Genomic DNA, 13681 nt, shown 5'->3' on the forward strand with positions numbered 1-13681 from the left:
AAGGGGAAAGGACCCTACAGGGGAAGGCCAAACAATCAGAGATCTGTTTCCCCATCTTTGGAGATTGCCTGGGGCAGTCCTTGATCCTAGCCTTGTTCTGCAACCCTCCCCCCACCAGCCTTGGATGAGGCTCCCCTCCATGATCATCCCTGTCCTCAGTGAGCTAAGGAGAGAAGTACCTGTCCCGATGCTCCCCACAGTGAGAGCCAAGCGTTACCTCACCATTTTCTCACCATCGGCTCCCAGGGGTCCCTCCCATATGTGAGAATCCAGGAGAGAAGGAGCCTGCCATCCCACTACAGGCCAGCTTGGCAAGATCACTGGCCAGACACACTCCTTCTCTGCTCACTGGAGCCTGGAGCAGTGAGTCATCTGTCCCCTTGAGAACTCCTGAGCCACTCACTGTGCTGGTTTGCAGGGACACAGGGGCCTCCACTCTCCCAGCGAATCCTCCCCACCAGACCTCAGCCTTCCATCCCACTGGGTAGCATTTTGTCCCCTCCCCTTCCCAGAATTTGACACAGAACGAGCAAGTGGCAAACACGTGCCTGAGCAATGAACAAATACCAGGGCTCGGTGGCCACATTCCTGTTTCACGGAGCGGTAGAGAGCAGGGGTGAGGGTCTGCTCAGTGTGGCCTGGCCTCAAGGCTTCTAAAAACCAGCCACCCTCCTCACACGGACTTCCCAGCCAGAGGAGGGCTTCCCAGTACCATCACTCCAGAAACAGAAGGCTACAGGCCACACTGCCCCAGGTTCACAGACCGGAGGGAGCCTCCCACCAAAGTCACAGCCCCCTTCACAGACACAGAACAGACACAGAAAGATCCCATCCACGGTGTTTTTTATTAGTGTAAACTTCAGGTACAAACCAGTGGTACAGAAAAGCCAAGGGCCTTAGTTCTCCTCCAGACAGACTCCTGTGAATAACAAGAAAACAGAATAAGGAAGGAGAAACTATGGACTGAGCTTGGCTGGCCTAGGTCCGAGACACAACCACACAGGCCAACAGCTAACTGCATCCCCACAGAGGCCATCACCTTGTTTCCACCAACCAGAATATGATCACGGACTTGGCATTCGTCTTTTTGCCTCTATTTCCCAAGCCTAGCACAGTGCCCAGCCCATGATAGGTGCACAGTGAGGGAAAATCTGGCTGATTCACTAGACCTTCCAAGGAGCCATGACCGCTTTTATTTGTAAGGAAGAGAATTCATCTTAGAGTAATTTTCCCAAGGTACAGTTCTGTGCTACAGGGTTAAGTCTGCTCGCTGCCTCCCATGTTCTTAATGTTGTCATGAGCAGTAAGCGCAGACTCAAGTGATTGGCATACACACAGGCACATCAAATAGTGCCCATGCTCAAAGACAATACACACGTGAAATGTTAATGCACATATGTTGCATATACAGACATGCAGAAGCATCTATGCAGACATACATGTGCACACACAAGTGAATATCCAGACTTTTTTTTTCATTTGGCACCCTCAAAATCCACAAGGATGGGTTCACTTAGGAAAGAGTTCTCTGTGGTTCCAAGTAGACAACCGGATACACCCTTCAGTACAGCCGTCCCTTACCCAGTATCTAAGCCTCCTGCCAGGAAGCCAGGTTCAGCCTAGGGATGGAACTACAGTTGACAAAGTCTCGGGGGTATGAGTTGGACATGAAGATATTGTTCTTGGACACGGTGGTGATGCCAGTGTTGTCACAGATGATGCGGGGAAAGGAGATTCTGGCCAGGGCCTGTCTCTGCTGGGCACTGAACACACCTGGGTTCTCCCACCAAAACCTGCATGGGAGCATCACGGACACCATGTCTGAGGATGCTCTGCGGGAGAGTATCCTGGGTTGGGAGGACATCACCCGGCTTGAGCTGCCTCCTGACTGTGAGGGGGCCATGGGAGATTCCGCCCTACAGCACAGGAGCGCTCCAGGTCCTAGGCAGTGCCTACTAAGCACAGAAGACAGGAGCATGGCTTCTTGGATATGTCCCTTGCTCCCACCCAGTGGTCTCTGGGCCCCTGTGTCGTGCATGCAACCGCAAGGGTAGAAGAGAGCCTGGGTGGCAGTTGTGATTTGTTCTCTTGACTGGGACACCTTTGTACAATACTCCCAAAGGTGTCATGCAAGTTAGATAAGAACTGGACATGGAGATGCTCGGGGCCATGATGGAATGACATCAAAGGGAGGCAGAACTACACTGTGGCTATCGCATGGGGACTGAGGAACACTGAGAAGCCCAGAGGAAATATTAAGGGTGGCGTTTGGGGACTGGCAAGATGGTTTGGTGGGTAAGGGCACTTGCCACCAAAGCTGACAACCTGAGCATCACCACTGAAGCCCACATGGTGGAACCAACTCCTTAAGTTGTCCTCTGAGCTCCACATGAATGCTGTGGTGTGCACACGCCGCCCAGCACGAGTCTGTGCCCCCATGCCATCCCACGGCTTCCTTACCGATCGCCATCACGTAGCTTCCTAAACTGAGTGCCAATGAGACAGGCAAGGAGCTGACCTACTCGGCCATTGGGCTCCAGGGGCTCGGACACACCACCCATCCAGATGTCGATGTTGTTGGGTGTGCCATACTGTGCCATCAGTTTCTGTGCCAATCCCAGGTTCTTTAGCACCGTGCCAAGCTCGCCCACTGTGCTGGGCTGTGGAAGCCCACAGAAGCGCCTCCAGGCATTGTACCCTGCATTAGGTCAGAGAACAGGTAGCTTTAAAGGGACCCTGTCCTCCAAGGTATAGAGAATACTGGCAACAGCAGGGGAGATCTATATAGACATTCTAAAGTCCACCTCAGTGCACACACCAGAAGCAGAGCGGAGCCCTGAATGGGTGACTGGCTCAGGTCGAAGTGGGCAGTTGGGCTTCCCCAGACCCGTCACTATCTTTGCCTTTCTCTCTCACTCTTTGGCAAGCCCAATATTGTCACAAATCCCTCCAGACTCAGTCATGGAAATAGCCTATTGTCCCTTAGAGCCACCCAATGCATCTCTCTCTGACCCAGAGAGTGAAAGTGTGTCTCAGAGGCGTGGCCACTTATGCTTCCCCACAACACAGGCATGGACTTTTGGGTTAGGTTGATTCTCTTGGGTCCAAGCTCCAGATCTGTCGTTGACTTGGCTACAGCACCTAGCCAGGCTCTGAACCCTTCCGAACCCTAGTTTCCTAATCGGCAAAATGTCAGTGGTACATACGCTCCTGCCCTCGAGTTCATGAATGTGTTAGAGGGAACTGATGGTGGAGACAGATTTCCAGATCGCAGAATGATACCTTTTCCAACTGCAGTGCAGGATACAAGAGTCCAGCTTGCAAAGAAGCCAAGAGAGGCTAAGATACGGGGGGGGGGGGGGACTGGAAAGGGCAGGGCCACCTAAGGTGCTTCCTGAGAGCAGGAGAAAGAGATGGGAAGCTATGAACTACCGGGAAGGTGATCTGGAGCTGGGACTGCTCCCTCACCTGGGAGGCCATGATCTCTGCTACGCTGCATGTTCAGAGCAGGCAGGTCCAGCCCAATCCTCATAACCTGCACAAAGAGTCGTTCCCGGATCTCATCCACGACAATCTGGTTCTGGCGGTTCAGTTTGGCAGGGGTGGCCATGAGGCCTCGGAGGATGGGGTCAATGCCACCTGGGGACAAGAGAGCAAGGTGAAAGGAACAGATCCTAGGTGCAGTCTAAGGATTCAGAGAAGAGGTCTAGGTACATGCAACACTTGAAACCAAGGTGGCCTCCCGTGAGCAATCCTCAGCAGCCATTCTCTGACATTAGGGTTCACAAGCTTGGGATGACCCCAGCCCTAGCCTCTTGGGTCAGTGAAACTGCAAACCCATGCAGGATCCCCAAAGAAGTTATGGAAAGATTTCTTGCCAGCCTAGTTCCCTGCAGCAGAACCCACACCATCCCGCCCTCAGCTGCTGGCCTCTCTCAGGTCCCACCCACTCACCTTCCAACACAACTCTCCAGCTAGCAAAGAAGACCTTGCTGAGTGGGACCTGAGGGTTGGGCCCTGTGGGCCGGTACTGATTGTCCAGGCGGAACATGAAGGGTTGGATGAGGGTGTGACCATAGCGGAAAGCATTGGTGAAGACATTGGCAATGCGAGGGTCTACTGAGTCATTGTAGCCTCGGTAGCTAGGTAGGTACTTCCTCATGGCTGCTGGCCCTAACACCAAGGGCAGGTAGTCCCGGTACGTGATGATCTAAAACAAAGTCACGTGGGAGAGCTGTCTATCACTCCTCCCTGCAGTCTCTGGCTTGGGGGACCCGTCCCTCCTGCCTAGGATCAGGGGCTTACATCCTACAGCCTTAGATCTGAACTTAACAGAGTGGAACTGCTGGACATAAACAGAGCTCTGCTGTCCCTGGCTATGTGACCTTACGTCATTTATTAAGCTCTCTGACCCACAAATGCAAACGAGGAATAAATTATACCACTGTCTCTCTCACAAGATTAAACAAAGTTGGTCACTGTAATATCTCTCTTGCCTGTAAGTGAGTAGTGTCTCATGTCTCATGGAGAGCCAGGGACGCTGAAATAACAGATTATTCACAGTGCCCAGCAATAGCCTGCACACAGTAGGACTTGGTGCAGGTGTGTAGCAGGACAGAGGTCTGCTCTGGTGTGATGTCCTCAGATAAGGGAGAGGTAGGACAGTCTCGCTCTGGATCCAAGGCTGGAATTGCCTCTGAGGCTGAAGGGAATCCCACTCGTGAGTGTGAGTGTACATCAAACCCCACCTTCAGGCCTTCACCTCTCTCTAAATCTAGCAAAGGCATGTGTGCAAGTGTGAATTCATGGCCTTGCGTGCGCGCACGTGTGCGCGCGCGCGCGCGCGCGCGCGTGTATGTGTGTGTGTGTGTGTGTGTGTATACATATGTGTGAGTGTATGTATAATTATTTACATTTTTGGGAGAATGAGAGTCACTGCAACATCAAAAGTTAGAAAGCAGATGGAGGAACACTGCCCCGGGGTGGGGGACAAGTGGGGAAAGAGCCAATAGTGACAATGTTGTTTCTGCTTCAGAGCCTCCGTAGTAACAAAGTATAGAAATGATCTCTGAACTACCCTCCCAATGCCATCCCTGGGCCCTCAGGAAAGACGTCCTGGGAAGACAGAGGGAAGGGATTGCCCTAGCTAAGCATGTCTCAGAATCTGCCGGGTGTTTCCCTTTGGCTCCTTTGAGCCTTGCAGTATTATGGATAAAGGAGCCAGTGTTCAGCAGGGACAGTAACTTGCCCAGAAACACATGGGCAGGATACTGTAGGACAGCCTACCTGGACCATGGCCCCCACGATCTTCCGGGCCTCCTGGTAGAGCCTTTCCCCACTCCAGCGAGGATTCAGGCGTTTCAGCTCTGTGGCCAGTCGGTTATGCTCTCGAACGAAGAGGGTGTGCACAGAGGTGAGCTCAGGCATCTCACTGGAGCGCATGTCCCCTTAAGGAAACAAAGTCTTTGTCATGTCTATGGTCTCCTTCCCCTGTCCAGCAGAAGCCTTCAGTGGCTCTCCTGTGCCTGTTCTCCACCCACCTTATCCCACCAGACTCACAGGTCAGCTCCAGGCTGACATAAGAGCTTGGAAACACTGCGGTCCTTCCTGTATCCTTGTCCAATAGCCATCAGCTTTGACGTTAGGAACTCCTTAAGCATGCGGTCCAAGGCTTGTGCCTTTCTGTGTTTTACCCTTTGCTACACACACACACATACACACACATGCACACACACACACACTACTCACACACACCACAATGCATGAACACTCCTGAGAACCAATAGTCAGCTTATTGTCTTGATTTGGTATAAGCCAAAAAGTAGCATGCATGTTTTCTGCAAAAAATTAAATGTAACCTCAGAATCCTTCTCAAAACAGGACCCCCAAAGCTCCCACTATTTGAACATAGCTTACTATGGGCCAATTGTACGGCCTGCTCTGGTGGGGGGAGGGCACAAGATGTGTGGAGTCCACACCTAAGACTCTTCAAGGAAACTAAGTCCTGATTTCTCTAGCCCTCCCTAACCCTTCAGCAGGAAAGGCCAGGGGATGAGGGCCAGCACATTCATTGCAAGACACTGAGGGGTCCAGCTCTTGCCAACTCTAGACAGGAAATTCTAGGAGGAAAAGATATCCCCAAGAGCAGCCCTCCACCCCATGAACAACTAGAGGTCATGACTAACCCAGAAGAGAGTGTGCCCTCCCCTAGGAAATCCACCCTTCCACTGACCTTGACTCTCCCAAGGAGCCCTTAGAAGGGAGAGGGACCAAGAAGAGACCTCTGCTGCCAGTGTGTTTACATCAAAACATACTGGTCAGGGCCTGGTGGCACACATGTGTCATTCTAGCAGGTGGGCGACAAGACAGGAAGCTAGCCTGGGCTACAAAACAAGTACCAAACTAGCTAAGGCCAACTATACAACCCAGCCTACATCACAGAGAAGCGGGTGGAGTTCTGGGTTGACCACAATACCTGCCCTAATCCTATCCCCAACTGCCTGGTGTGTCCATTTGAAACCCCATCTTCTGTCTTCCTAAAAAACCAAAATGACAAAGAGGTGATATTCTGTGACGGTATCCACTAGAACTTTCTGGGGTGATGAAAACAATCTCTCCTCCACTGCCGGTAGGAGAGGCACTAGCCCATCGGACTTCTGAGCCCTCAAATGTGGTTGCTACAAAAAAAATGGATTTGGTTTAAAATCATTATTTATTTCAAGACAGAGTTCTCACTAAGTATAGCTTTGACTGTCCAGGAGCTCACTCTGTAGGCAAGACTGGCCTTGAACTCACAGAGATCTCCCTGCCTTTGCCTCTTGAGTGCTGGGATTAAAGGTGTGTGCCACCAAGCCCTACTAAAAATAATTTAAAATTAAAATAACCACGTGTGGCTACTGGCTCCAGACTGGACAGTGTAGCTCTAAAGGGCGAGGGCACACATTCCTCTTTGTCCTTTCTATTCTCTGTCCCCAAGGGATGGCTCAGCTCTCTTTTTTCCATAGCACAGAGGAGGAAGAAGGAGAGAAAGAGATGATACAGGCTCCTTGACAGCCCTGTGTCTCCATCTCAGACTGATAGGGTGGAGGGGTGTGTGTGTGTGTGTGTGTGTGTGTGTGTGTGTGTGTGTGCGTGTGTGTGTGGTTTGTTTTTGTGGTTGTTATTTTCCTCTCTGTCTCTATCCAAATGGTTACCAAGGCAACTAGACTAATAAGATGGTGAGACCAGTGTCTCTCCTCACATCCCACAAGCTGCTCACATATAGGCTCCACAGGCAACACCTCTATGCCACTCTAGCCCAGACCCCAGGCTGACCTGCCAGGAAACAAGGGATGCGAGCAGAGCGGTTGGTGAGGAGGCAAGGGTCGTCGTGTAGGTTGTCAAAGGGCAACAGGGCCCTGCCATTGTCTTGGAAGCGCGTATTGACAGCCAGCAGCCCGAGCTGGTTGGTGAGGTTGCGCAGCCTCCTGGCCAGCGGGTCCTCACTGCCATACACCGCGCTGGCATCCACGAAGGAAGTGAGCGCGTTGATCTGGTTGCGAATGGTGATGTTGCTCCCGGTGCACGCTGGGCAGGAGCGGAAGAAAGGGATGCAGTCCTCTTGGTTCCTGATTCGAGGGTCATTAGGTGGGATCTGTGGCGCAGAGAGAGGCTAGCCTGGCTTTTGTGGATAGTGACAGTGGGCATGCATGGCTTGTATCATGCTAGAGAGAATTCTAACTCCTCCAGCATGCAAGGAGCCTCTCTTGGACCTATAGAATTAGTGGGGCTCAGCTAGCAGAGATACTGAGGTTTAGGGGTGACAAAGAATACATTGAGTGGAATGCAGAGATGCCTTTGGGGTTTGGCGAGGCCAGTCCTCTGAACCTTCTTCACCATGCATCTTAATCCTCTTCTTTGAGGTTTCTGCCTTTTCCTCTAGGTTCCTGTCACCCTTCCCCTGTCTGTCTACGGTCCCACTCAGTCTCTGCTTTCATTCTCCCCAGTTCCCTCCCTACACAGCAGGTGCCTCGACCCGGACCCTGACTACTGAACAACACACAAACACACACGGGGTGGGGGGTAGGTTAGGGGGAAAAAAACCTCAGAGAGGGAGGAAACAGGTCGGTGCTCTTACACTGGGAGTGTGAAGGAGACAGGTGAGGTTCTCATCCCAGAATTCTCCCAGGCTCGCAAAGAGCCAGTCACCCCACCCCTCAGGGCAAAGCTCAGCAAAGCACCCATGTTAGGCTGGGAGAGGACAGCTGGCTCTGCTGAGGGAGAGGTATTGACTCAAGACCAGCAAGCAGGGGCTAGGAAGGATCTAGAGCACAGAAGGGCACAACCACTAATGCGAACCATCTTCGGTGGATGGAAGGGGGTAGCACCTTGAGGGGGAAGCACGGTGGTTGCTGCAGGCAGCTGATCTCGCAGTTAAGGCCAGTGAAGAAAGAGGACCGGGTAGCTGGCTCAGGAGTCAAGGTTAAGTCATGGTCCAGAAACTGTCCCCACTGCATGAACATTAGCGCGCGCTGCTGGTCCCGGGTCAGCTGATCATTGGGGAAGCGCACGATGGCATTGGAGACCGCTCGAGCCTGTAGCGAGCAACAGCAGGAGTCAGTGGACGCCAGGGTCCCACACATCGGGCTAGGCTCTTCTCCCTCTACTGGACGCTCACCAATGGCACTCTGAAGCCACCACGCTTGACCCCAGGCGTCCAGCCGAAGGGTAAGGAGAAGCCATCTTCGTACTCAGCCGGCAGCCAGCGTGCAAAGGCGCGGTTGGAGGCCCCCAGCGTGGGGCTGCGCCTGCAGGGAAGCACAGAGCGCTGGCTCAAGGGGTCGTCACAAGCGGGACCTAGACCCACTACACCACACATCCGCGAACTGCCCTGGGTCCGCACCTGTTGTTGCACTGTCCGGTAATGGTGCGATACTTGTCCTGCTCAGGGCATGTCACCCCCACGTCCTGATAGGCGCAGCCACTTGACTTGGACAACAGATTAAGCTGAGCAGGTGTCAGTACGTCTGCCAGTGGGAACCAGGATCTTAGACCTGAGCCCTCCCCCACCCCGTTTCCTATGCTAGGCAACCTGGGGCTGAGGAGCCCAAAGGGGGTTGAATCCAGTTTGCGAGCTTCAGGCAAGGGGCTGGAGGTTAAAATACACAGAGACACACAGACAGAGAGACAGCGACACAGGTCATCCTTGAATTCCCAAGAAAGCACCCTTTATTGTGTTCAGGGTCAGATTATATAGAGATAGCCACGCCCAAGCTAAACACACCAGAAACCACTCTCCAATCAGGAACTCCTGAAGGTCTCATGCTCAGAGCAGCTGTAGGCACTCAGATCAGGGGATTACAAGAAATTCCGGATCTGGGGTCTCACTGCTCCCAACAGTGACCCACAGTTTGACACTGCTGCAGCAGAGGGAGAATTAGGGAGGATGGGGTAGAAGTTTCTAGGGGATGAGGGGTAGTGACTAAAGGGGAGGGTTACAGTACCCGTGACATTGAAAGGCCCTGGCCGCAGGGGCTGCAGCTTCCTCTTCAGCAGGTCTAGGGCCACATGAAGATAGTCTGCGGCCCTTACAGCTGTTCTGGTGGCTGCCACTGGCTGCTTGAAGTAGGATATGAGTTCCATCGGGCTAGCGGTGCCTCTTCGAAGACTCTCTTTGATGCTGCTTGGGCAAGGGAGGGTCAGAGAAGGGGTACAGAGACACGTAGCAGAGCCCAGCCTATGGCGGGCAGACAGAACTCTGTGGAGAACCACAGAGCAAAGTGGGCTTCTTTTGTCCACAGGGTATGGACCTGCATGTCCAGACAGAAGCAAGGCCATTGAAGGAGTGGCTTTGAAGGACACTTCAAACTCAAGGACACATAGACAGGTCCAGAGTCACCTAAGGGTCCCCATCCTTTCTACAAAAGTCCCTACTGTGTGTCCCGTCTCCAAAAGGTGTGGAGCAGGTTTGCCCAGGGCTGGCCAGTGCCTGGCATTCCCACCTTTCTCTCCGCTCTTTGTAGGCCTTGTCCACCAGCTGCTTGGCCTCCTCCATTGAGGCCAGGACCATTGAATTCTCCACTTCCCAGGGGATAGCTGCCAAAAGCATAAACCATAAGGTCAGGAGTGGTCTGGGACCCTCACCAGGCCCCAGAGCAAAGGGAGTCTACACAGGGAAAGGGAGCCACGGAGCTGAGGCACTCCCCAGTATACCCACTCTCCCCCTCTTTTGGCACTAGTACCTGGAGTGGCAGCATTGGAGGACTGCAGCATTGCCAGAGGAGCCAGAAGGCCTGTCAAGGCCAAGAATAGCTCCATCTCTGCAAAAGACCCCAGCCCAGGAAGCACACAGAGCATCTGAGTACAGAGAGCATTGAGAAGAGGCTTACCATCCCTCGCCCCCCAAGTCCCCTTCTTGTCCTCCTCCCTCAATGGTTCAGTCGATGAGGAAGGCCTCTGTGAGTGAGGGGTCTACACCCCAACCCACCCTCCAGCTGTAGTCTCCAGTCCCCAAGAGCTCTACTCCACAGCTCACCTGACACACTGTCAGCACCTCTCCCTAAAACTGGCCTTTTAAGTCCTCTAAGCTGGGGGCGGGGCGAAGTAAAAAGTGATCTGGCCCAAGACTAGACTCTCCTCCCCCGCTGGGTTAGGGGTGTGTATGGGGATTTAGGAAGCCCTTGTGTCTGGTATAAAGGTCAGAATGAAGCAGCTGTTTTTAGATGGACTCACTTTGAAGAAATCGTTATGGTAAAGTGATTGTTTCTGTGAGTTGTTTTCCTGAGCTTTGCAGCCTTTGCACGATCTTCCTCACAAGACTCTTCAAACGGGAAATCTTGCACTATCAATCACTCCAAATAGTGCACAATTAGAGGCTGGGGTTACAGAGCTGATGTACTCTTTAAGAAACACAAAGATTGCAGCGAGTGGTGGTACCCTCCTTTAATCCCAGCACTAGGGAGGCAGAGACAGGTAGATCTGTGCGTTCGAGGCCAGCCTGATCTACAGAGCAAGTTCCAGGACAGCTAGAGCTGTCACACAGAGAAACGCTGTCTCAAAAAGAAAAAAGAAAGAGGAAAACAAGAAAAACACAGATTAGGACTGTGTTGTGAGGAACTTGTCTCCCTCTGAAATAACTTTTGTGGAGCAGTCAATAAACATGCTTGTGGAAAGTCGCTTTGGTGTTCAGTTCACCGAAGCTGACCCCCTCCCCACTCCTTCAAGGCCCCATTGCATCCTGGAGCATCTCTCTTCAGTCATCCTGCCTGACTCACTTTACCAACAGGGATGCACAGAGAGGAGCCCATGAGATGGAGGACCTGGGCAAGAGAATAGATCAGAGCTCCTTCTGGATCATACATACAGCTAGCCCCTCAAAATGTCGGCTCAACTGAGTATCCTGGATTCCTTTGAAAGAAACAAAGCTCAGGAGCCAAAAGCTAAGGAGCTATGGGGAGTCGTGTAGTCCCCCCAGCGAGAAAGGGAAGGTGGTAGGGAAATGTAGTAACGTTGACCCCTTAGGTGGCCCCAGAGCCAACCCCTCTCCAATCCTGGAACCCAGTGGGGCCAAGGGAACAGGAAATCTGGCTGGAGACAGTTGGGCTTCACAGGAAGGAGGACGCTGGGGGCTGGAGGCTCAGAGCAAAAGCAACTTCCTGTCTCTCCATGGCCCCTTCTTCTTGACTTGCGGGGGAGGGACCCACGTCTGCTCCTGGAAGGGCAGAGTTGGTTGTGGTTGATGGTCAGTTGGCGATGCAGCCCAGGGCCTCTCCAAGACAAGAGCAGTCAGTTAGGAAGGTTCGGGTTAATGACTCGAGGTCGTTATGAAATAGAAAGGGGGAGTTTCTCCACTGAGAAAGGCTTAGCTCGGAATGGCCATTCTTAACCAGAGAAAGTACAGTGCCTGTCTACCTCCTGGGACCCTTCCCAGGTCTGGGATAGGACTGTGTGGTCACCTTCCTGTCTGCACTCTTGTCTATGCTTAGATCCCATCTTGGGTAAGGAACAAGGGACAAGGCCACACCCAAATATCTTCCCACTGTGTCCAAGAATCCTGTTACCTGGGAAACTGAGCCCGGACTCAGAAGAGTCATTCTTCTGGTCATGCTACGTATGAACTTGGACAAATGGCTTTTTGAAAATCAGGTCTAAAATTTTAGAAACTTTTGAATATACTTTCTAAGGTTTATTTATTTATTATGCATACACATTCTATATTATATAAATATTATATATACATAATTATTTATTATGTATATATGTTCTGACTGCCTGCATGCCAGAAGAGGGCACCAGATCTCATTCTAGATGCTTGTGAGCCACCATGTAGTTTCTGAGACTTGAACTCAGGACCTCTGGAAGAACAACCAGTGCTCCTAACCCTCTGAGCCACCCCTCCAGTCCTTCAATATGCTTTTAAAATTCAACAGGTAACATACTTTTCATCAGTGAGAATCTAGAGGATATGAACAAGCAAAACATAAAAATAAATTGAGCTGAAAGTGCTGGTACATGCCTGTAATTCAAGCACTTGAGAAATAGACAGGAGGATCAGAGATCAGAGGCCAGCATCAGCTGAAGAGCTAACTTGAGGCCAGCCTGACCTATATGAGACCTCATCTCAGAAATAAAACAACGTAAATAGAAATTACTTATAATAAATTGATTTTATGGTTGATTTTTTCAAAATTGTGTCATTGTCATATAAATAAACAATAAGAAAGAAAAAATTCCAGTAATCCTATAGAATTTACTATCCTTTTTGTAGAAATAATATTTATCTTGAAAGACTATTAAAGATAATTTTAAATTATTTTATAACTTTTTGACACAGGGTCTTATTGTATTACCCAAGCTGATCTTGTTTGAACGTGAACACCTCTTGCCTCAGCCTCTGGATTACTAGGATCGCAAACAGACACCACCACCGAGATTGTCACAACTTCTTACAGCTTAGTCTCCACACCTCCCGTCAATACATATGCAATTGTTTCATTTTTAAAATTCGTTTCATTGTATTTATTTGTGGTTTTGATTATTTATTTATTTATTGGACTGTATGTGTGTGTGTGCACACCGCTGTCAGAGGACAACTTGGGGGTGTCAGTTTTCTCTTTCCACCATTTGAGTCCCAAAGACGGAACTCGCAGCCTCAGGCTTGGTGCAGGTGCCTTTACCCACTGAGTCATCTTGCTGGCCCCTTTTGTCTCCTTCCTTTTTGCTTTTTTGCTTTGAGACAGGGTCTCTCTATGTAGCCTTTGCGCTCCTGGAACTCACTATGTAGACCAGGCTAGCCTCCAATTTATATAGAGATCCAGCTGCCTCTGCCTCCTGAGTGCTGGGATTAAAGGTATGTGCCACCATCCTGGGCACTATTTGCTTTATTTTTATGCCTGCAGATTCTGTATGAATAACTTATGTGATTTATTAAATAACCCTTTCTTGTTAGATACTTGGACAATATTTGGAGGAGCATCCTTGAAGATGAATCGCTAGTCACATCTTCAGTTAATTCCTTAGGCAAGAAGTCTTAGGCTGGGGGCAGCCTGCATGCCCTTAATCCCAACACTGGAGATGCTGAGGCAGGTGGATCCTGATCTTGAAGCCAGTCTGTTTGAGATAGAAGAAGACCCAGATATTTTCCAAAATATCACTCTAGTTAGGACCTCAAGAACTATATTGAATAGATATGGAAAGAGTGGAC

At 51.0% G+C, this 13681-nt stretch overlaps 1 protein-coding gene across 1 annotated transcript; it reads right to left on the reverse strand.

Annotated features, from left to right (window-relative positions):
- Window positions 1-1588: 1588 nt before the first annotated feature.
- On the reverse strand, window positions 1589-10296 carry Mpo (myeloperoxidase). The gene is made up of 12 exons (XM_038328174.1): window positions 10221-10296; window positions 9981-10074; window positions 9483-9658; window positions 8882-9005; window positions 8657-8786; window positions 8367-8573; window positions 7315-7633; window positions 5287-5447; window positions 3955-4210; window positions 3469-3639; window positions 2461-2698; window positions 1589-1793 (listed from the first exon to the last, which is right to left on the reverse strand). Exons 1-12 carry the CDS (start codon window positions 10294-10296, stop codon window positions 1589-1591), a joined length of 2157 nt encoding a protein of 718 aa, XP_038184102.1.
- Window positions 10297-13681: the final 3385 nt, after the last annotated feature.

The sequence above is a fragment of the Arvicola amphibius genome, chromosome 4, assembly GCF_903992535.2.
Source record: "Arvicola amphibius chromosome 4, mArvAmp1.2, whole genome shotgun sequence".
Classification (NCBI taxonomy): Eukaryota; Metazoa; Chordata; class Mammalia; order Rodentia; family Cricetidae; genus Arvicola; species Arvicola amphibius.